Source organism: Amblyomma mixtum, chromosome 3, assembly GCF_055824585.1.
Source record: "Amblyomma mixtum isolate Tamu chromosome 3, ASM5582458v1, whole genome shotgun sequence".
Taxonomy (NCBI): Eukaryota; Metazoa; Arthropoda; class Arachnida; order Ixodida; family Ixodidae; genus Amblyomma; species Amblyomma mixtum.
Genome location: NC_143014.1, coordinates 37039566 through 37063240, shown reverse-complemented (window position 1 = coordinate 37063240; position 23675 = coordinate 37039566). Strand labels below are relative to the sequence as shown.

General features: G+C 46.3%; 2 protein-coding genes across 2 annotated transcripts in view; one reads left to right on the top strand and one right to left on the bottom strand.

The window, feature by feature from the left end:
- The window catches only part of LOC149349670 (ADP-ribosylation factor-like protein 3), a 33781-nt gene extending 23077 nt beyond the window's left edge, over window positions 1–10704 (bottom strand). The window contains exon 1 of the mRNA XM_089578716.1: window positions 10649–10704. Coding sequence (XP_089434842.1) covers window positions 10649–10663 — 15 coding nt within the window. The 5' untranslated portion in view covers window positions 10664–10704. The remainder of the gene's footprint in view (window positions 1–10648) is intronic.
- Window positions 10705–11710: 1006 nt separating this feature from the next.
- On the top strand, window positions 11711–23442 carry mRpS18C (mitochondrial ribosomal protein S18C). Its single transcript, XM_089578714.1, has 5 exons — window positions 11711–11943; window positions 12432–12508; window positions 12575–12658; window positions 23095–23221; window positions 23288–23442. The coding sequence occupies exons 1-5, from the start codon at window positions 11886–11888 to the stop codon at window positions 23377–23379; spliced, it is 438 nt and encodes a 145-aa protein (XP_089434840.1). The 5' UTR covers window positions 11711–11885; the 3' UTR covers window positions 23380–23442.
- Window positions 23443–23675: the final 233 nt, after the last annotated feature.

Sequence of the window (23675 nt, the reverse complement as noted above, 5' to 3'; positions counted from 1 at the left end):
TACAGTTATAAAAAAAAAATGACCCAATTTCACGAAGGTGTATTTTGTTTACTAAAAGTATCACACAATTCCAACCAAGTGACACGTAGCCTACTGATACTCAAGGTTTATTTCCTATGCTATAAGTGCTCAATGAGGCCAGCGAATGTGGCCACTACCGTGCTACATCAGATCGATATGAAAATTCTTCTCAAACGCATTTCAGTATATCACGATTCACTGAGTCGATATATGGTTGATGTGCATATGTCTTCTCAGAACACGACAGATAGTAGATTATAGCATCGAAATCTCACGGCTAGCTCGAGGTATGGAAGCTTCCGTGCGCCCTGCTGAAATGCCTCCTGGATTCTCCCTGTTTCCCTCGGAAACTCGCAATCGTCTCGGACTTTTTCCTTTGCAGAGACACTGCGTGCTCTCGAACTGTCGAAACCGCCATCGAATGTTCCTGGGAGATGACGTGTACCCAATAAATATATCTTTTCAAAAGCAGGCTGCACTACGGACAGTGGCGCCACTAGCTAGTGTGAACGGCACCCGGTGCGATAGCCTTGCAGTGCACCCCCCCCCCCAACACACACACACACACACACACACACACACACACACACACACACACACACACACACACACACACACACACACACACACACACACACACACACACACACACACACACACACACACACACACACACACACACACGCACACACACACACACCTAATGCTGATGCCCTGCTTGGCTGCGTAAGCCTCTCTGTACTATAACATCATCATCATCAGCCTGACTACACCCACTGCAGGGCAAAGGCCTCTCCCATGTCTCTCCAATTAACCCTGTCCTTTGTCAGTTGCCGCCACTGTATCCCCGCAAACTTCTTAATCTCGTCCGCCCACCTAACTTTCGGCCGTCCTCTGCTACGTTTGCTTTCTCTTGGAATCCACTCCGTTACCCTTAAGGACCAGCGGTTATCTTGCCTTCGCATTACATGCCCTGCCCAAGCCCATTTCTTCCTCTTGATTTCAACTAAGATGTCATTAACCCGCGTTTGTTCCCTCACCCACTCCGCCCTCTTCCAATCTCTTAACGTTACACCTATCATTTTCCTTTCCATAGCTCGCTGCGTTGTTCTTAACTTAAGCTGAACCCTCTTTGTTAGCCTCCACGTTTCTGCCCCATAGGTGAGTACCGGTAGGATACAGCTGTTGTATACTTTTCTCTTCAGGGATATTGGTAAGCTACCATTCATGATCTGAGAGAACCTGCCATATGCGCTCCACCCCATTCTTATTCTTCTAGTTATTTCCCTCTCATGATCCGGATCTGCGGTCACTACCTGCCCTAAGTAGACATATTCTCTTACTACTTCCAGCACCTCCAAGGGCGTCCGCAGAACTTTTTCCAGGGGGGTGCACCCGATGGCCACTGGGCGAGGCGGCAGATGTGTAGTTGTTTTCTACTAGTGCATAAATAATATCCGTAATTCCAAGGGGGGCAACCGCACCCCCTTGCCCCCCCTTCCGGACGCCCATGAGCACCTCGCTACCAATTGCGAACTGCTGTTCCCTTGCTAGGCTGTTGAACATTACTTTGGTTTTCTGCATGTCAATTCTTAGCCCCACCGTTCTGCTCTGTCTGTCTAACTGATTGACCATGCTTTGCAGTTCTTGTCCTGAGTGGCTTAGCAAGGCAATGTCATCAGCGAATCGCAAATTACTCAGGTATTCTCCATTAACTCTTATCCCCAACTGTTCCCATTACAGTCCCCGAAATACCTCCTGTAAGCAGGCAGTGAAGAGCATTGGCGAGATTGTGTCTCCCTGCCTGACACCTTTCCGTATTGGAATTTTATTGCTGACTTTATGGAGAACTATATTAGCTGTGCAATCGTTATAAATATCTTCCAATATTTTCACATAACACTCTTCTACACCCTGATTCCGCAATGCCTGCATGACAGCTGAGGTTTCCACTGAGTCAAATGCTTTCTCGTAATCAATGAAAGCTATAAATAGGGGTTGGTTATATTCTGCGCATTTCGCTATCACCTGATTGATAGTGTGAATGTGGTCTATTGTCGAGTATCCTTTACGAAAGCCTGCCTGATCATTTGGTTGACTAAAGTCCAAGGTTGTCCTGCTTCTATTAGCGATTACCTTAGTAAATACCTTGTAGGCAACGGACAATAAGCTGATTGGTCTGTAATTCTTCAAGTCCTTGACGTCTCCTTTCTTATGAATTAAGATAATGTTAGCGTTCTTCCAAGCTTCTGGTACTGTCGAGGTCACAAGGCATTGCGTATACAGGGTGGCTAGTTTTTGTAGCACAATCTCTCCTCCGTCCTTCAACAAATCTGCTGTTACCTGATCCTCACCAGCTGCTTTCCCTCTTTGCATTGCTCCTAAGGCTTTCTTTACTTCCTCTTTCGTTACTGGCAGGATGTCCCATTGCTGTGCTCGACTGCCTCCCTCAGTAACTTGATTACATTCGCTACTGTATAGATTTGTGTAGAACTCTTCGGCTAATTCAACTATCTTATCCATATTCCTGATGACATTGCCCTGTTTGCCTTTTAGCGCATACATCTGGTTTTTACCTATGCCCAGTTTTCTCCTCACTGATTTTAGGCTACCTCCGTTCCTTAGAGCATGCTCGATTTTCTCCATGTTAAACTTTCTTATGTCGGCTACCTTGCGCTTATTTATTAACTTCGATAGTTCTGCTAGTTCTATCCTGTCTGTTGAGTTAGACGTCCTCATGCTTTGGCGTTTCTTAATCAGATCTATAGTCTCCCGAGATAGCTTGCTGGTATCCTGTCGAACCATCCTACCACCTACTTCTGCGGCGCACTCTGTAACGATAGCTGTAAGATTATCATTCATTGTTTCAACACTACGGTCGTCTTCTTCAGTTAAAGCGGAAAATCTGTTCTGCAGCGACATTCTGAATTTCTCTACCTTCCCTCTTAATGCTAACTCGTTAATAGCCTTTCGCTTCACCAGTTTCCTCCGTTCCCTCTTGAAATCAAAGCTAACACGAGATCTTACCATTCTGTGGTCGCTACAACGGACCTTACCGAGGACCTTCACATCCTCTACGATGCCAGGGTGTGCACACAGTATGAAGTCTATTTTATTTTTAGTCTCACCATTGGGGCTCTTCCACGTCCACTTCCTGTTTGCTCGTTTGCGGAAGAAGGTATTCATAATCCGTAAATTATTTCTATCTGCGAACTCTACTAATAACTCTCCCCTACTGTTCCTACAACCTATGCCATAGTCACCTACCGCCTTGTCTCCAGCCTGCTTTTTACCTACCTTTGCATTAAAGTCGCCCATCAGTACAGTGTACTGTGATTTTACTTTGGTCATTGCCGATTCCACATCCTCATAGAAGCTTTCAACTACCTGGTCATCATGGCTTGATGTAGGCGCATAGGCCTGCACCACCTTCAGCTTGTACCTCTTATTAAGCCTGATTACGATAGCTGCCACTCTCTCGTTAATACTGTAAAACTCCTCGATGTTGCCAGCTATATCCTGATTAATGAGGAATCCCACACCTAGTTCTCGCCTATCTGCTAATCCACGATAGCACAGTACATGCCCGCCCTTTAGTACTGTATACGCCTCATCTGTCCTCCTAACCTCACTAAGCCCTATGACATCCCATTTAATACCGGCTAATTCCTCCAATAGCACTGCTAAGCTAGCCTCACTTGATAAGGTTCTTGCGTTAAACGTTGCCAGGTTCAGTTTCCAATGGCGGCCTGTCCGGAGCCAGAGATTCTTAGCACCCTCCGCTGCGTCACAGATCTGACCGCCGCCTTGGTCAGTTGCTCCGCAGCCGCTGGGGACTAAGGGCCGAGGGTTAATTGGTTTGTTCATAGAAGGTTGTGGCCAAGTACTACACCAAGGTGGCCAAATCCTGTTCTGGTGAGGAAGTGCGTTGTCGGTTCTGGTCACCGAAATCAGGCCGCACTCCAAGCCTGGGTATGCAATTCCATCGACACGCGGAGTTTTTTTTTTTTTAATCCGTTGGAGAATTGCGTGGCACCGGGATTCGAACCCCGGTCCTCTTGCACGCGAGGCGGATGCTCTACCTCTACGCCATCGCTGAACCCTCTCTGTACTATAACATATCTCACCGAAGCATCACATGAAAAACCTATTCAGTGAAAATAATAGCGTGGCGTACTTACAAAACACAGGCGCAGCCGACCAGCTAGTGGGAAGCGGCGCCCAGCACGAGAGCCGCTCTTTGTATTCCTCTTTGTCTGCACTTATCATCGTTACACGACCCGCCGGTGCTAGGCTAAAAGCGGGTCAACTGCGTGGTACGGCTTGAACCGAACAGCATGAGCAACGTCAGTCGCTAGGCGGGTATTTCTTAGGTCACATCGGTCACCTGACGGAGCACGCGGGAATGGCCAATGTATGGGGAGAACAGCTTCTTTTAGCGAGTCTGACCCGACGAGATGGACATCACAGGAGGACGAACTACCCCGGAGAGACGTGGGCTTTCCGATGTCGTAAACTGGCTTCTCATTGGTTCGTAACGAGTAGAGGCGGGCGCGGGTGAGTTGGCGCGCGAGCCCCGCTTGCATGCAATGACATCTCGTGTATACTGTGCGTGTGGCTGAGGCGCTAGCAGATAGTATCGATGCATACAGGCCGCCGGACACGTAGCCAGAAATTTTTTCGGCAGAGGTCCAAGGTAATTTACTGTACTTCCGAGAGCGGGGGGGGGGGCATGCTTAACGAGAAACTTCTCGTTAAGCACTAGCAGCAACTCAGGCCCGTCGGAGTGGAAAATGCGGCGATACGGAGTGCTCTCGCGAAAAATAAATACTGGCAGAGAGGAATTCTGGTTCACTGAGCCGAGACCTTTAGTCAGCGATCGTGATTAGCGATGTTCGTGGGCAATGTTGAGGAATTCTGAAGCGCAGAAAAGACAGGAAAAAACATCGTTCTCACTCTAATCAGGTGGCACCACAGGGTGAAGAGAAAAGTAGTCCACTTCGTGGTGCAGACGCCCGGACTTGTACGAGACGGTGAACGAATACTTTTGCACTGTACAAAGCCAGAAGGCCAAGTCGGCTCGTGGCGTACTTTTAGCAAAGAAAGCCAGCAAAAAGCACAGTTGTTAGACACGATCAGAGAAGGGCAAATGCCTTCGTTTTTGCTTTCCCCCTTCACCATCATTTTTAAATGATTGGCCCTCCCTCACCCTCAATTCGAAAAATTCCCTGGCCCTCTCTCTCGCCTTCACCCTCACTTCATCGGCTCTGCCTCACGTTTGCGCTTACAATCAGCACTTGTGACATTCGAGTTAGTTTTCCTTGCTGTAGATCTGCGCCGATGTTACTGTCTTACTAGGCCGCTTTCAGCTGTGCCAAAGAGCGTGGGTCTTGCTTAGCACTCCGAAGTTCTCAGTAGCCACGAATGGCCGCAATAAATAACACAGGGGCTACTCTATACTGTAGCCGATCGATCACTGGTGAGAGTTGGGTGACCCTGGTACTTTCGGCAGCGGTTAAAATGAACTGTTGTGTCGGGAGAACCTGGGCCGAGAAAAGCACGGAAAAATTCTCACGGAGGCCTCAGCAGTATCAGAGGAGAGATGAGAGGAGGAATTTCAGCCAGGAAATCCTCTCGGTTGCCGGTAGAATAGACATTACCATAATTAATCGGGCCGACTTACTCACCGCAGCACATTCGATACATATGGGACGGAGCGACAAACTACTCCACCCCACGTGAAGAAGATGCAAACAGCTGACCGGTTTCAGGGTTCACGCCTGATTAGCCGCTGACCGAAGACGCAGGGCGTACACGGCAGACTGGACAACAAAAAAACTCTACCTTGATTAAAGTTGCAGCAGAACACTATACCACTTACAGAGCGCAAGAGTAACAGCATGCTTTCCAAAAGGCAAGGCAGCGAAGCGTACACGGCTCAGGAATTACGAAGTTAGAATGGTTGATGCATCGAAATGGGCTAAAATTGGTGGCAAAAGCAGCAACGTGATGAGCAACGAAATACTACTGCTTGGACAGGGCCCCAAGTAAAAGGAACATCTTTCTTGAGTCCTCTCAGTGGAGGGGCTACATGTGACGACGAATTGTTTAACGAAATGGCGGAAAGCGAATGAAAGCCAGCAATGCTCCGGGTAATCTTCGTTGACTGGGGAACAGCGAAGTCCTTGCCGGTGGGGATTTTAGCGGGGTGCGGTTGTACTTCTGAGCAGGGCTGCTCGGTCATTACTTCATCTACCCATGTGCTGGCAGCCTTACCTAGTCTTTCTTGACCCCAGTGCATTAAAGCGTGTCCAGCGGAAAAACCTTTTTTACACCACATGTGAGTCTACTGAATTTTATCGATCATATTTTCTTTGCGGCAACCGATAGCTCTTTACTCAAATTACCGTTTAGCCAGGTGTGGTGCCAAGAAGTGCGGTAGAACATTTTAAAATAGAATTTATTGATGTGGGAACACATCTGTATGAGATGGTAGTCTCATCTGGCAACCATCTGGATTTCCGCCGCGGGGCGACAAACATGGCGGCGCCCGTCGAAGACGGACCTCTCGCTTCGGACTGAATTATCGGTGTTGCTGCCTTTTTCAGTGCGTTCACTGGCCATAAATGGGGCGCCTGTCTTTCGCTTCGTCTCATCTCGCCTATAAGAAAACATATAAGAGATAAATTTGCTCTATTTAAATAATTAGAGTGACGATTCTGCCGCTCCTAGGCTTAAGTGGAGAGACGGTTTGTTTACAGCAATGGTTCCCGTCCTGACGACCAGATGGCGCCACTATAGGCTGAGTTTATTTTTGCGTCTCTGCTAGCATACGCTGAACTAAAAGTGGGAATGTGCCTGCGTTTTGCTTACGTGTAACTATAAATTTCGTGTGACTTACAGAAAAAGCGAGCGGTACGCCTTCTACAGTTTACTAGAACAAAACGTGCATTTCTCTGACATTGGGGCATACAAATCGTGCGTAGTATATTCATTTATGCTTCTACAAAAAAAGACTACCACTTTCTTGAACAAAATGAACGTTTGGGGTCGCCACCATGCATTTTTACGCGACTTTTAACGCCGAAATAAAATATAAATTCCCGCCTAAACCGGGCGCAGATCCCTCGTTATTGATGTTATAGGGTGCCAACTACCAGAATATGCCATTATCTATATACTCATCTCGGTGAGTAGACTGACCCTTTAAGCGTTAAAAAGTTGCTGGTTGTTATGACTACTGCTGGCAACGTGCCGTCTGACCACCGAAGCCTGTGAAAGAGCCTGCGGGATCTTCTTACGCTTCTCTGGGTGAGGATGACTTCCCGGCGATGGACTCCACGGGACAGTGGCGGGAGAAAGGGTGGCCGTTCGGAGGAACGACGGGACGGGGGCTCAATATGGACAGCTCGGCGTTGGTTTCAATTGACGCCCGCGGCGTCGCACGAGCCACATGTGTTTTTGAGGAGAGAAAGCCGCCTGTACCACCGTTGCTACACTACAGCAGTTAGCAGCGGAATTGCTACCGCCTCACCCGCTCCCACGGTCTGACTCAGGCAGCGAGCGTCTTCGCTCGCTAAAACAGTGCTCTGCAAGCACGTGCTTCCTTTCTTCTGCAGCAGTGCTGTGCTGTTTTGAATGGCTCCCAACATAGGAGGGATGTGTCCTGTGTATGACTGGCCGCAGTCTGAGAGATGGGCTGACCTGAGGGAATTAAATGACAACGTCGGTAGAGGGACACTCTGCAGGCTCTGGCCAAAAGGCTCATCCAGTCGCTTGTCGCTATGAACTTTTAATTCCTGATCCTATGCTCTACAGACTTTTCAGCATGTAAATAAGTTTTCGTAGTGACCCACAGTTAAAAATGCATTTCTCAACTGCGAACCTTCATCCACCACCCTCCATCCTCTACAGTCTCCAAAAAATTTGAGCGGAAGCTTATAAATTCCGCCTTTAAGGTGTGACGCGATAGCGTAATGGGTTAATTCTTATATTTGCAGAATGTCTTTCTCTACTTTACATCCGCATCCCCTAATCAGAAATCGCAACCAAATAAGAATAGGTCGTTTCCCATAAAGAGCTTCTCCGACCTTTCACAGCAGCAGCCAAGTTGATCGCGATCGAGGCGTTCTTTTTTGGCACCTTTTTGCAAAATTTCTGGCACATGCTTTACAGTAAAAATCGCCCTCTTTGAACTTCTGAACATTCTAACTTTCAGCCGTCGCTCTTCTAGTTGACGCCAGTGCGGCCACCGCTTTTCCTATGGCTTGCCACTCTAATTCCGTCATGTAAAGCCCACCTTCGCGGATGAAAAATCGTCACTAATTTCCCGAAGTTCTTACAAGCCGTTTACGGATGAAGCATGTCAACATCCACATTGTCGGGAAATCGAAATTGTTCATCCTCATAGGTCCCCTGACAGCTGCTCCTATATCTTCTAGTCGCGTTTAAAATAGTACACTTCATAAGCTTTCCGTTTTGGCACTATGAAAAATAAAAACGTCATTGGTGTCGTCTGCTTGGTTTGGCTTGGTTTATGGGGTTTAACGTCCCAAAAGCGACTCAGGCTGTCGGAGACGCCGTAGTGAAGGGCTCCGGAAATTACGACATTTTGCATGTAAAAAAACATGCAAAAAAACATGAACCAGGAAGAGAAAACTACCACTAGATTAACTGCCGTGTTCATGCTGACAAGTGCAACACGCGGGTATTTCCGTAAATTAATTGATGACGCAGAAGTCACTTCTGCATGCAATGCACGGCCGCCGCTAGACTTCGAAATCAAGCAAATGCGATCGTTCAGGTGTCCATCGAGATGTGAGACAGTGAATGCGCCATTTTCTTTCCTCAAAAACCAATTTTACAATTTTTCAATCGTCAATGCGAGTTAACGTCAGCGTAAGTTAACGTAAGTGATGCTTGTCGAAGCACTTGGCGCTCCTACGAGAAATGCGCAGAGTGGTCACAGCAGGCTGCTGAGTTTTAAATTCACTAAAAACCTTTGTTCCCTTCTTTCACCTTTCAATGTCCAGGTGTTACTTGCCGAGTAAATGGCTCCAAGCGATGGGGCAAACGGACTAAAGGCGCTGCAGGCACAAGACACTGCAAGCACAAGACACTGCTCAGCTCATTTCGAGTCAAGCGCGTTCGGATGCTTCAGATCTCAGATGAACTGCCTGCGTAGCTACATAACTACACCACAAAGTGCACAAAAGCGAAACTGAACGACCAAGAAATAGAGCATTCAACAAGCCACCGGTTGTCAGTCTTCTCGGCGTGTTTCGGGGAGAGCGGTAGAAAGGGGGGAGAGAATTCTTTCCTTCCTCCATGGACTTTAGTTCTGGGCACTTGGCCTCATTGCCTTCTTTATACCAGGCCTCATACTATAGGCAACCTGCAGTGTAGTTTGCAGGTACATGTGGCGCCGTCTCGCGGCCGAAGAGACAAACACTGAGTAGGCAGCTCGGCGCGGCCCGACCGGCTCCGCTTCCCGAGGAAGGCGCAAACAGCGAGGTAGTGCAGCTTTGAGGATTTTCTGGAAGCTTTACCTCGGCCATATTACGCCATGGATGTCGGTCGCACTCGGAAAAAAAACCAACCGGAGATACTGTTGCGTGAAGGACTGTCATAGACGAGAAGGGAACGGAGACGTGAAGCTGTTTCGTTTCCCTGCAAGGCCGTACGGGTCAACCCGGCGACTGAAGTGGATCGTCGCAGTGCGTCGTGTCAAGGAAGTTGCATTGGTGTTATAATTCACGCGAAGCTAAGAGGAGAAAAAAAGTATAAATGTGGAGCGGCTGAATGAAGCTATAATATTGAGCGTTCATTAAATTCTCCGCTAGTAGTTCTCTTGCTTGGTATCGTCGAATTGCGGTCGCGCTCTCGCGTTAAGAAGCCGTTTTTCTGGTTCTGTCAGAACAACGGTCTTCAAATCAGGATTCGTCGCGTTCGAAAGCAGGGCTCTTGGTCGTGGTTTTGTCCTATACTGGTACTCAAGTACGTGCGCTCAACGTTAGCGCGTACGTGTCGAGGTACCATGAATTAAAGGCAGCATGCCTCGCGGGGTGAGTCGCAGGTGATTAATTCAGGTCCCACTCCCGTATGTCGTTCGCTTATGTGTTTGCCCGTCTCGCGCAGATTTACATGCTTTGCCTAAGGGGTGAATTGATTTTGCAGTGCTGTGTGTCATACAAATTTGGCTGCATTATATTTGAGTGGTGAAGACTTCTTCAACTGCAGCCCAAATGACAACACAAAAATATGTTTAAAGCACTTTGTCCGTGGTGAAAAGAGTACCATTGAAACGCATCCCGGTTATCTCCCGACAAGCAAGGTCATGCATGAAACTGCCCTAACATTATTAACAACCCGAATTCAGCTGTAAACACCTGGATACCGCGGGAGTCATAAAGAGGCTCACTGTGTGGTTGCTTGGACGTTCAGTCTGGGCTCGATAGATGCAATTCTTTCTGTACACCCACCACTGTTTACTGTGCTTTCAATTACACGCTACGGGAAAAATTCACATATTCACGGGTCCCGTGCATCTAAACTTTGTCCCTTTATGTTTTTCAAAATCTATTTTCCATATCAGTTACCAATGCAAAGCGACGAGACGGTTGCTTACACATGCACTGTACATGCACAAGTTGAACGTCGTACACGTGTTTGCCCCGCTGAGGCTGACACTTCGCCGAAATTTCAGCGCCATCTGTTTCCTTCACTGAGTGCACATGGTTGCTCTCGTAAAGGCGACATCCTTTTTAGAGCGCCGGTCGCCGAAAATACACACCGATGGCATCAAGAGGCTTGAATCCGCAATATAAAACAACCGACATTTTCAAATTCGTACTGGGCATGCACGCCGAAAAGAACGACCGCCTACCCAGTACCAAAAAAACATATGGTGGCGGCGCTGTAAGCAGCGCGACAGCGGCGCCGCCTGGCTATTGCAGGTTGCCTATGGTGTCCATACTCATACCCATGCCTCATACCGTTGCCTCCTCCCACCAACGTTACACTCACTGGTTTTTTGCGCATGCTCCGCGTTGAGCGAGTGGGAAAGCGCGAGAGTGGAGTTTTCTGCTTCCAAGGGTCGCGCGTATGGCTTTGCAGACACAACAGTGGTGACCATAGCAGTGACGACGGGCTGCTTAGATACATAGAGTCCCCAAGGGGATCAGTCTGTATAGCTCCCGGAGATTCGGGGCATTGCCAGATTAGATGATTTTTACTCAGAGGTACAGGGTCCGTCAAAAGTTCCAAGGCCACAGGGTTTGCTTTTGAGCAGCATAGTCGGGCTGTTGAGATACCCTCGAAGCTCAAAATATCTGTAGAGAATAGAAGAAGGATCGTTCTACCATCTGAGAACCTCGATAGCTCTATCTACCGATGAAAAGCGGACCATGTGGCCTGGGAACTTTTGACGAACCCTGTACGTTGCACCAATAATTCGCTTTGCAGTTCATAGGCGCCGCCTCTGCCTCAACCTTGATGAACATTGACACCTTGACTAAAGTGAGCTTTACCTTACTTCGTTCCGCCAACCAGTAAGTTCTAAATGAAATGCATTTTGCTTTCAGAGTGAGAAATACTATCAGAATGTCAAAAAATTGGCAATTAAAATGTAAGATTTCTGCTATCATCGCCATCTGTGCTTTTTCTGCTTCTCTGCCGCTTCATAGCCATTCGTAGCCAAGTGAAGGTTGGCCGAGTCGCCGGTCGCGCGCGAGGGGCATGTGCTTTTCGCGTTTGATGAGTTTGGAGCGTTAATTGCGAGTAGTCGAGTCTTTCTTGCAGCTTGAGTCAGCGGTTGTAAATTAATTTAAACAAAGCGCACTTAATTAGTGCAAACACTGAGCATTATGAACGTGTTGCGCATTTGGCCTGTAACATTTCAAGTCCGGACCCCTGCTCTTTCAGGTGAGTTTCCAGGACGTGCTCGGCACTTAACTGATGCACTTCTCTCCGCATACCACACGTTAGTGATTGCGTTACTCTTGAAACTGTCTTTTTCCGCTTCTTGTCTTGTGTTGTATTCACGTGCTTTACTAGCGTCGGCAAATGTAAGGAAGTGCCACTGCTGACTATCATCTGCTTTCAAGCACGATTGAGTTCTGAACTCGCCGTTTGTGCAGGCGGTGCAGGCATCTTGTGTTCCGCTTAGTTTTGTTGTATTTGTTATCCGCCTGACGGGAATCTTGGTCACTGATGTAGTGCATGTGAGCAGTTGGTGTAGACTATACTGCTCGAGGGCACAAAATGTGAAATTCTGCGTTATACATACAAGTTGGTCGAGCCCAACAAAGGTTCGAGTGCGTTCATTACTATGCAAAGTCTGACTGCCGCAGTTTCAGTTCGAAGCGCTCACTGCTGATTGGTGACTGTTGCCTCTCCTCTCTCTAAACCAGCGCTGAAAAGTAACCGCTACAGCACATCTTCCAGCCTTGCCACAAATGAACAAGAAGCGGCTGTAGATGAAGACATGGTATGTCACTGATATATAGCTCAGGCTTCTGCCGGAGGACTCTTGCGCATTTTCTCTCTCAAACAGCCACATTTCAACATGGAAAACCCGTTCAAAAAGGAGCGTCGCCAGTGCGTTCTCTGCAAGCATAAAATAGACGTTGACTACAAGGTGAGGTGGCATTCTTTTCTGCGACTACTGCTTTCATTTTCATTTGTATTCACACGTTTTGTATGCATCTAAAGTTATGCGCACATCGGTAGTGGAACAGTCTTATATATTCAGTGGTTCAAAATAACATCCTAAAGGACGTTATTTTTCAGAATTTGCAACAAAATGACCATCTATTTTTAATTCAGGAAACGGGTAATATGCTTTGCAGGAAATGTGTAAAGCACAAAAAATACCATAAAAATTATCCTTCTTCGATACAAAAATCTTTTTTTTTTTGAACATTTCTGTTATTTGAAAACATGGGTATTGCGAAGAAACAAAACATAGGAAGGACTTCTTCAAAGATATGACCAATAAATATCTATGTACTGTGACAACAAATAATTCAATCTTTCTAGTTTATCATGAGGGTTTCAGTGCTTATAGCAGCGGACTGCACACAGGGCTTTCTGACACCACTTACATCGGGTGCACATTTGCTTCCGGACACACTTCCCATTACTGTCCCTCTTATGACACCATACCATGCTGCGCCATGTTGGTTGTTGCATTTTTTTCGTAGACAGAATATACGATGAAAGGTGCCGCTCCATCATTCTCTTCGCAGACACGGTTCTCCGCAGTCACCCTTTTTGTTGGGCCATTGTGCACAGTTAAAAGTTATACCATTCAGGCAAAACAAAAAGCAGCCTTTCAAAGAGTACCCATGCTGCCATCTGTCAGCAAAACAAAGAAACTGTGTTGGACGACCTCTACTTGCCTTAAACCAGACACAGAGTGCCAGAAAACACATGACAAATTGGACTAGTCATAAGCTAACAATGAAAAAATGGCTGCCGGCTTGTGACGAGAGTGGTTCGTCACAGTCCATTATACTCCATTTCATATGTAGCAGTCACGCTGCAAAGATTGCAGAAGTAGTGTGTCCTCGAAACCAGACTACTCCATCACATAATATTCGTTCTTCTTGAAGAACGATTGAGTGTTTGTATGAAAACAAAGATCTGTATAAAACTATGTGCAAGGATTGAAAGTCACGGTTGAAGCTGTGAAGCACTCAGTGTTCGGGACCTCTGGCTGTAATTGTCATCGAGTGTGAACTACTACTTATGCGCGGATATGTAGTCAGAGGGATTCAGCCAGCTCCGTATCACACTGCCACACGTCATTCTTACTTCTTGAAGTCTCGATGAGTTGCAGGACGAAAGGGTGGCAAGAGGCAAAATGAAGTCCAAGTTCTTGGCAGTCACAGCGCTTCAGATTTGTCGCAACGAAATATGACGGTGTTCACTTTAGTTGCATAGCGAACTACTTTTTGGACGCGGACTTAACTTGTGCGAACAGGCGTGCTAGCTTTGGCAGCATTGCCTGCTATGTATGAAGCAGAGTAGAGGGGGTTAAGGCGCTTGGCTACTGTTCCTGAGGACCCATGGTCAGTCCTGGCTGTGGCAGCCATGTTTCAATGGAGGTGAAACTCAAAAAGGCACCTGTGTGCTGTGCGATGTCAGTGCAGATTAAAGAACGCTAGGTGGTCCAAGTGAATCCGGAGGCCTCCACTACAGCGTCCCTCGTAGGTAGGGGTTGGACTGATCTGTTGCTATGTTTTGAAAGTTCGGTTAACTCTTTTCGGTGTTTATTTGAACACAGTTTTTTTTTTTTTCAGTGAATATTATGTTCTGCTGTAGACTTTCTTTTTTCTTTTTTGCGAAATATATGATGTCTCTGTGCGGTCAGAAATGGCCTAGAGTTTATTTTGGCTTTTTTTTTTCACAAACAGCAGCTCATGTAGCAGTGATTAACATGCGAATGGTTGTATATTAAGAGCTATCCTTGCAGAAGGAAGTCGTACAGTTCTAACAAAAAGCAAAAATGCTGAAGTTAAATGACCAGACAGTGAGACAAAAACATGAGTGGAAGTTATGGTCCTGAAACTTGGTTGTCATCTTCTGGTTCCACTTTACGCTGAAGGAAAGAACTGCTTATCATATAAGCCACGTGATGACGACAGCAGGATAACTACCACCTGACCGTTTTGGAAGTTAGAACATAACACTCTCTTGCCATTAATGCATGGTTTCACGTTTATGGTTGATTGTTACGATCTCAAACATTGTCAGTGTCCTTTTCATGCAGTGGAAGAATCTACATAACCAAGCGACGGCTGTTGCCGGTGATAAATCTGAGCAGACTGTGCTTAACTAGGAGGCGGAGCCTCCCCATCTGCAACAGCGTGTCTGAGTTCGCAGATTCATACCTAAAAGCTCACAACCAGGCTACTGAATTCTAAGAATACCTTTATCTCACATTGTGCCTGGTTCCAGCACTTCCTAAATTTTCATCTGTCGCCTACTGCAACTGGTGCCTAAAGGGTAAACACCTTCTGTGGAGAGTACATGAACTTTCTATCACTACATTGTGTTGTCACGAGCACGTGAGCCAAACAGTACACTTCTACATGCAGCAGAGAACCCACAGTTACGCATAAAAGTTGGTGAGCCCTTTCCGGCGACTTTTTCATACTCATTCCCTCGTCTATTTCATGCTCCTCTGTATGTCAGTTAAGAGGTCGCTATTAATTAGATTCTTTCAGACATCACACAGCTACCACGGCTGTGACCAGTCAGCCGCGTTGCTACGGCGGGTCAAGAAGCTTTGCATCTTGAGGAATACCCGTGCACGTGTGGCTCTCAATATACGCTTCTGTGAGTCGTATTCACAGTGAGGTTACTGTTAATTGTAAAACATTGCTTCCTAAAGTTTTATTTGACTTTTAAGACTTCTTGGCCGCCACGGTGACTCAGTTATGGCGCTCGGCTGCTGACTCGAAATACGCGGGTTTGATCCCGGCTGCGGCAGTCGAATTTTGATGGAGGCGAAATTCTAGAGGCCCATGTGCTGTGCGATGTCAGAGCACGTTAAAAAACCCCAGGCGATAGAAATTTCTGGAGCCCTTCACTGCGGCGTCCCTCGTAGCCTGAGTCACTTTGGGGCGTTAAGGTATTGATTAAACCCCCATGAACTAAACTAAAGTTTTGAGATTTCATAATAATAAGCAGTAGTAATGAAATTGTGTATCAGGATGGTTAGAGAACCTGATGATAGCTGTACTGGCTGCCGCACTTTACATGATTTATGAGTGCTCCCAAAACTTGCTTCTTTGCTTGATACTTTTTGTGTATCTGTGTAAAATTTTTCCAGTGGTGTGCAGAATGGCAAGGAAATGTTCAGCCATAGCACTTTGCAATGTGCTTTGTAGCCCTAGACTCTACATTTCTTTTTATGAATTGTTGTTTGGGTCACATTGTTAGACTGCTTAACTGCCTAAGTTTGTGGGTTTTGGTGCAAGAATCACAAATCCCCCATTTTATTGCTTGTTGGCTTTTGCACCTTGCAGCCAGCTTGCATGAGCAATAAATCCGTCAAAGAATTTGAAAGCTGTCTCAGTGATTGCTTCAGTCTTCTCAGGAAGTGGTAAGGCCTTACTTGCGCCATTGAGCGAAAACTCGTGTGCGTGCATGTGTGCATGTGTGATAACACTCGATGATACCCATAAAAGATGGCATCCTCATTCAACCTGGCAGGTGGTGGTTTTTAGAGGTGCTTTTAATGGGTGCTTTTAATCATGTATCAGTAGGACTCTGCCCTACTTGAGCATTGGTTTTAATAGGAATTTGTATTTGATATATTAAGGACCATACATATAGACCATTTTCGGCGCGAGGAGGAAAATAGCCTCGAACCGGCGCGCGCGCCGCCGCTTCTCCTCCTCCTCTCCTCCTGGTATGCGCGGGCGGCGAAGTACGCGTTGAGCGACGTTCGTGTCCTGCTGCCTTTTGCACAAGAAAACAGCTCCTACATGTTCTGACGGTGACTGTGAACATGAATGGTGAGCCGAGGTCATCAGGATACCACTGCGCTGTTTTTGGCTGCACCAACAACTATCGCAAGCGGAAAAAACTAGCCGCAGAGCCACGTGCACAGCATCAACAGCCGCGGCGTCAGTGCGGCTGCGACCTGTTCCACCTGCATCGCTTTCCGTAAGATGAAGACGAGCGATGTCTTTGGCTGGCTAGCGTTAACAGAGAGGATTTTGTGCTTCCTTGATGTCACATGCTTTCTTCTCTAGCAAGTAAAAAATGTGTGGCATCCGGACTTTTGGCAACTTCAGTCAGTGACAACACTTGAATGCCTGTACAGCTTTTGTGACCTGCAGACAAGTATGAAGGTCACAAAATCAGAGCAATAGAAGTAGATAGCTCAGATAAGCAGAAAAAAGACCTCTCCAAAGTTTTTGTTGCATGCTAAATATGACAGCAAATGATATGCGATATTACAGCACTGCCGAGTAAGCAATGTTATTGCAGCAGTGTTGTTACCGCGAACAACTGGGCCTTGGCAGTAGCAAAAGAGCGTGCTGACTGCACCAGTCGTCAAGATACCAAAAATTTGTGTGAAGACGCATAGCGTGCTTAACGACACCGCAAACGCGCTTGCTCACCAAAGCACAATCGAGCTGCGGGTAGCGTGGCGAATTTCCACTGCCGCGTTGCAAATACCCATGCAACCTCTCATCTAACTTTCTCTGTTTAGTGCGGACATTTATTTAGGGCCGCAACACTTTTCTTTCGACGAGTGAAGAGTAGACACGTACGCGAAAAAAAAAGTGGCGAGGCAGCGAGATCGCGCTCGCTCGGTGACCAAGCCCTCGAGCAAGCAGGTGACAGACGCGATGTCAACTAGCATAGACAGTGCTTTCGTTCGGTGCCTGCACGCTCTGGCTTAGTAAACATTCTCGCACCTACCACCTAGACGTCGTCGAGCATTTATCTCGAAGTGATAACCAGCTGAAAGGCAGAGAGGACACCAGGCATCAGACGCCTGAATCTGGCACGACGCGTATCTCGCTGAGAAGTGCACTGTAGTACCTGCCTGAAATTGTGAAGTGTATACGGGTCAGCTTTCACGAAAGAAGTTCATCACCGTGAGTGGTCCAACAATGCAGTTCGCGTCATCGCACACTTAAGCAAAGTGCGGCTAACGTAAACACTCATGAAGTGACTTTGTTATGCTGGCGGTAATCGTAGTCTATCGAACTCAATCAGATAGCATAAAAGAAGCTTGGCGGCTGCCAGTGTCGCTTCTTCGGCCGCCGTCGTAGATAGCGGTGCGACCGTTGCTATGCACTAGAGCAAACAAACAACTCGTAAACAAATTTCGTTTGCCTAGGTCAATCGTCGGAACGACGGTGGAAGTGCTTCCCGCCCCATAATCCGATCAAGTTCCGGCCATCACTAAACCAAACAGCGGCAGTCTTGCTCGAAAAGCTTTTCCCGTCACCCAGGCGATTTTCTAGCATACACACACACGCACAAAAAAAATCAGAAGCTCCGAAACGCCAATTTAAGACGCCGCCGTACTGCATCGTGGGCGCAGCGCAAATGCGCGCGCGCATACCAGCATGGCGCTAGGGACAAGAACAGAACATAGGCGGCGCCACCTTCCCAATATGGCGGCGCCCTGGATGAAATGGTCTATACATAACGATGTTTGTTAGTTGTTAGAATATGCCATAATTACCTGATACTGGTACACGAAAACTAATGTGAGTAAACTTGGGGAGGTGTAAAATAATGGATACATGCTTCAGTTTTAGCTTTTAGGGCCATAGTTCTCTTAGCAACTTATACCCCTGTCACGTGGGCAGGTTCAATGGCCATTGAGTCAATGGACATTGAACTCAGTGGGGATTGGCCAGTGCCACATAGTAGTTTTCAATGACCATTGAACTTGATGGACATCAACTCAATGCAGGTTCACGAATGGCCATTGGAATCTCAAGGGCCATTGCGTTCCACTCACCATGTGTTGAAAAAACAACACATAAACAAGAATATCTTTTTGATTTAGTGGCAAAATTTTAAACGTAGCGAGTTCGTACTAATTTTTATTCGGTGGTCAGAATTACAGCTCCACAAAAGGCCTGTCGTCAGATGTAAACAAATCACTGCTGTTCTTCTTGTGAGCCGTCCTGGCGTCCCACTTAATTTCTTTGTTTCACCTCTTAGTGCTCTTTGTGATAACCAAGACCAAAAGTGCCCCACAAATGCTGCAACAATAGTGGCAATGAACTTGACCGAGACGGTCACTGATCTGTAGCTGCTTCGTCGGCGAACAGTGAATGCTTCTGAAACAAAGCAAGAATCGCTGCTCATCGTTGCCCCGCCATCGCTGTCTTTAGATTGTGCCTAACTGTGAAGTACTTCAATAGATTTTTCTGAAAAAAATTTCAGTCAATAGCACTCACTCTAACATTCAGCTCATTTTACTCAGCTTCACTTCGTATTTTTTTTTTTCAATGTTTCTGCCCCCATTGCTGCAGTGGTACATCTGTATGGTCCTCGAAACGTTCAATGCCCATTGAGTCAATGGGCATTGAGATCATCTGTGTGACAGGAGTATTAGATTAAGTGGCTTAGCAACAATTGGCTCTCAGTCTATACTACTTGCAATACTTCTCTCAGTTAACAGTAGCTACAGTATCGACGGATCAGGTATGGCCACATATTCATCTGGCTATGCCTCTAGAAAGCATCATCCATTAACGTAAACACCGCTGGTTCTAAGAGAGAAGTGTTTCAAGTATTCCTTTTTTCTGAAGAACTGTCTCTGGCTGGAATGAACTAATAATGTAATGCAACATTTGTTGTCAGCATTTGAAGCATGCCTAGAATGATTTCCTTTATATCTTTTTTTATTTTTTCAATTCTGTGCTTGCAACATTGGTTTTTTTATAACATTCATCCCCTTTTTTTCTGCTCAATGATGATGATGAACACGCACTTACCGGCATTACTGTTGACGCGTGTCTGTGATCGACTTGGCTGACCATGGGACAGTTTTTGCCGCTGCTTCCGGCGCCACAGGACTTCTGAATAAACCCCCATTTTACATTAGGAGGGGGTGTGAAAAACAGCCCTGGAACTCCTCAGCCACACTTTCCCTGTGCCTGAAATGCCTGAGGACATCCATCCTCATTTTTGGGCATTGCAAACTCGCAGCATTTTCTCAGAGTGCGCTCGAGCTAGCACTAATTTCTTTGTTGTGGGTAAAGTTAGTGTCTTTCACCTCGCAAATAGGGCGCTTTTTTTATGCCACGGACCGAATGCAGCAAGAAATATTTCACACAACAATGAGCTTGGTAGCACCAGAGGGGTAAATCTCACAGGGTTGGTAGCGGTCCTTGAAACCCTTGAAAACCCTTGATTTCTAAAGCTCCATATTCAAGGCCCTGAAAACCCTGGAATCTTGTAAAGGTGCTGGAAAGTCCTTGAATTTTGGGCTGGACTAGGCTTAGCGGATTCGAGTAAACGTCTGGCTACATCTGGCAAGTCCTAATCCAAGTCAATCCAATGTCGCGTTAGCCACTGTAGTCAGAGAGAAAGATATTGCTGTAGTCGCATGTATTGCTTGTGTCCGCTCTCTAGCCCAGACCATGCCCTGATTGTGCAGCACGCCGCTCAGCCTCCTGGCGACGTCACTTTGCTAAGTGTTCCTCTCGTTGCTCTGGCGTCTCCGCTGCGCGCTTGGCCCTTAGCCTGTTCGTTCTTCCTCTGGTTAACCGCTAACTGCCAGGCTACCACTTCGGGATCCGGCGAATTCAACTTTTCCGCTCTTCTGCGCTGCTCAGCAGCGGCTTTGCTTTCCTTCTCCATGGCTGTGGCCTGGCTGTCGTTCCTCATCATCCTCTCCTTCTTCTTGTCGGCTCCGGCGCACCAGCTGCGCAGCTGTGTTGTCACTCGCTCCTCGCGCATGCGCAGCTTGGCTCATCCTAGCTCACGCGAAACTGCTCATCCACGGCCAGTGTAGCTCACGCTACAAAAACTGTTGCGAACTTGTTGGCAGCTGCAGGCAGTTATGCCGTAAAAGCTGAGGCGGCTAATGACATCACATATACTGTGAAATCAAACAGTCTTAGAAAAACTGCAAAAGAAAAGATTCAGGAGGTTCAAGCAATTTATTGTGCAATCGCTGAAAAACTTCAAGTACATTCTTGTTAATCTTAGCCAGTGTGCACTTCAAGGCAGTTTATGTGTTTATTAATGTGTGTTTCAAGGCAGTGTATGTCTTTCTTTTTCAATAGAATGAATGATTGTGTTCTTAAATTTATTTTCTGTCCAAGCAACTAAACATTGCTTTGGGTCCTTGAAATTGCTATGCCAGGGCCTTTAAAGTCCTTGAAAACCCTTGAATTTTTTCCTCTAAAACTGCTACGAACCCTGTCTCACTGTGGCCTGAATACTTTTTCAGAACGGTCGAAATTGATATGGTGGCTACTGAAAATATTGCGCAGAAAATGAGTATCTGTCACTATTATGAGTTAAAAACCATTTTGAAGCATATTTATATGCTCATGGTACCTAAGAATTGGATTTCTAACTGTATTCAGAGCATAATTACTGTAATGTTTGGTCGGGCACTGTTGCAGTTTCGGTTGTTGTTTTGTTCTCAGTGTAGCATTTTTCTTGGGTTACATTCCCAGTCATTTATGATCGTGAGTTGCACAATGCTGCATCTTCATTCTTAAAATATCGCAACAGACGACTCCTTACCTTTCGTAACTATAAAGCTAACCGAAGCGCAGTTCTAAGAAAGGTAACATCAATGCAACAGTTACTTTCCCGGACCACGTTAGCCAGCATTCGCAAGAGAGAGACATGATAACACACACTCTGAGCAACGTTTATATTTGTGCGTTTTTTAGAGGAAATTACTCAGCAAGTGGCTGAGTGCAAAGCGTCTATCAGTGTACCAGACTTATTGGAAGGACGTGCCGATTCAATCGTTCTGTTCCAATACCTAGCACCAGCGTTCATACCTAATGTCGTGCCGAAAACTTTTACACAGGGAAAATGACAGCACTTAGAGGTTTTGAGTTCTGCCTAACGCTGACGTTTTGAATTCTTCTCCATAATATTTCCTCAAGCGTGTCATACATGCGACTGCTTCACACATTTTTCCTCTTCAAGAGTTGCCCCGCCCCGGTGGCTCAGTGGTTACGGCGCTCGGCTGTTGACCCAAAAGACGCAGGTCAATCCTGGCCATGGCGGCCGAATTTCGATGAAGGCGAAATTCTAGAGGCCCGTGTACTGTGTGCGATGTCAGTGCACGTTAAAGAACCCCAGGTGGTCGAAATTTCCGGAGCCCTTCACTACGGCTTCTCTCATAGCCTGATTCCCTTTGGGACGTTAAACCCCAAGAAACCAAAACCAATCTTCAAGAGTTGATAATAAAGCTTAGATGTGCAAAAGCGTACCCAGTCTGCAAAAAGTTCAGATTGCTGCTGTTACTAAACTACTGTATTGCAGGCTCGTCTTACACTACCAAAAAAACACCGTGCTTTTTTTGCGTACACAAAATAAAATATCCATGCATGCGGCTTGCTGCAGTATTTCGGCTCTTTTCACCATCGCGATGTTATAGATAGTGCACACACTGTAAGCTGTATCCATTGCTCAGGTAGCTGCCGCGATGTTCTTTCGATAACACCCTCGTGCCGTACACCAAACAGCGATATTCTTTGACGGTTCAACTACTTTGATGCACGACTAGCGCTCTGTGCAGACTGTTGAACGCGGAGATTTCTCGAATATTTTCCTTCATATCCCTATGTGACTAAAAAAAATATTGGCCAACAACCTTACGGTGGATATGCACGTACTGTCTGAAATGTCCCAAACACAACGCTTCCGTTTACATGCTGCTTACAGCTGTGCAGCCGGTGGGATAGTAGTTTTGCAAGACGAGAGCGTGCAGTCATGTGACAAAACAGTTGGAACATTGCCGTGCTCATTCGTTTCCCACTGGAATGCATGGGCTGAATGCTCAGCTTTCCCTCTAGTGTCAGTATATTATCCCTATGGGTGGCACATCTTCCACTATTTTCATGCGGACAGTTCTTGCAATGACACGTGTTTGCAAGTTTCTAAAGAAAGCCAATGTTTTAAATCTAATACAATGTACCATCTATACACTTAAAATAGCATCATCTAACCTTGTGTTTGGCGCATGATAGCCACAGTTGCTTATGCGCCATAAAACTCCATATAACTAAGTTCTTGCCATGAGTACTGATGTCTCTTCTGTTTCTCTAGATTTCTCTGTAATGTGCATATTTGAAGCACAAAATGATTCCATGATCCCTAGGGTGTTGCTTTCATGAATCCTGCTGTTGTAATATTAGTTTCCAACTATTTTGAGAGCTTGTAAAAAATCTGTGTGTAAAAAAAATGATTATTGTTTTCCATTGGAAAACTAATGAATTGGCTTTTTTGTCCTGGGTATGCTAATTAGGCCGAAAAACGTTTTATTTGAATTGAAATGATAAATGACGTCTGAAAGTGCTAAAAAAATTGAGTACCACATCATTCTTCCAGAATGTGAAACTCCTCAGCCAGTTTGTGTCGCCTTATACCGGAAAACTCTATGAGAAACACATCACGGGGCTGTGTGAAAGCCAGCAGAAGAAAGTCCTGCATGAAATCATGAAAGCGAAAAAATGCGGTAAGTGTTCTGTTATCTTTTGTGCACATCCGTTTGGTGTTACACAGTCACATTTTATCGTTGCAGGTATGATGCCACACTATTTGAAAATGCCAAAGTTCTTGAAGGATCCAAAACTGTTTGATCCATTCAAGCCAACTCGACCAAACCCACACTGATGTGGCGTGCATTGCAAAAACTGAGTATTATGAAGTTTTAATAAATAGAGTCTACTACAGAAAGGCTTTGTAACGGTTCTACTGGCCCATTTTAGAGGTATTCTAGAGCTGCTCTTGAGGGCGCGCACAACACGGCCACTCCAACCGACCGAGCGCGGTCCATGGTTACATGGAGAGGCCCCATTGCCGGTAGAAACATGATCTTGTGCAGCAATCCCTGTGGACCTGTTGTCTAGAGCTCGCCTGGACGTGTTCTGCTTTGCGTTCATCTTGCCCCCCGAAAACAGGGCCATCGA

What these genes read in the sequence shown, in the direction of transcription:
- mRpS18C (XM_089578714.1), top strand. Translation starts at nt 11,886, where the DNA reads ATGAACGTGTTGCGCATTTGGCCTGTAACATTTCAAGTCCGGACCCCT. An exon ending in CGGCTGTAGATGAAGACATG is followed by an intron (nt 12,509 to 12,574) that starts GTATGTCACTGA and finishes TCTCTCAAACAG; the next exon opens with CCACATTTCAACATGGAAAA. An exon ending in AAATAGACGTTGACTACAAG is followed by an intron (nt 12,659 to 23,094) that starts GTGAGGTGGCAT and finishes TCATTCTTCCAG; the next exon opens with AATGTGAAACTCCTCAGCCA.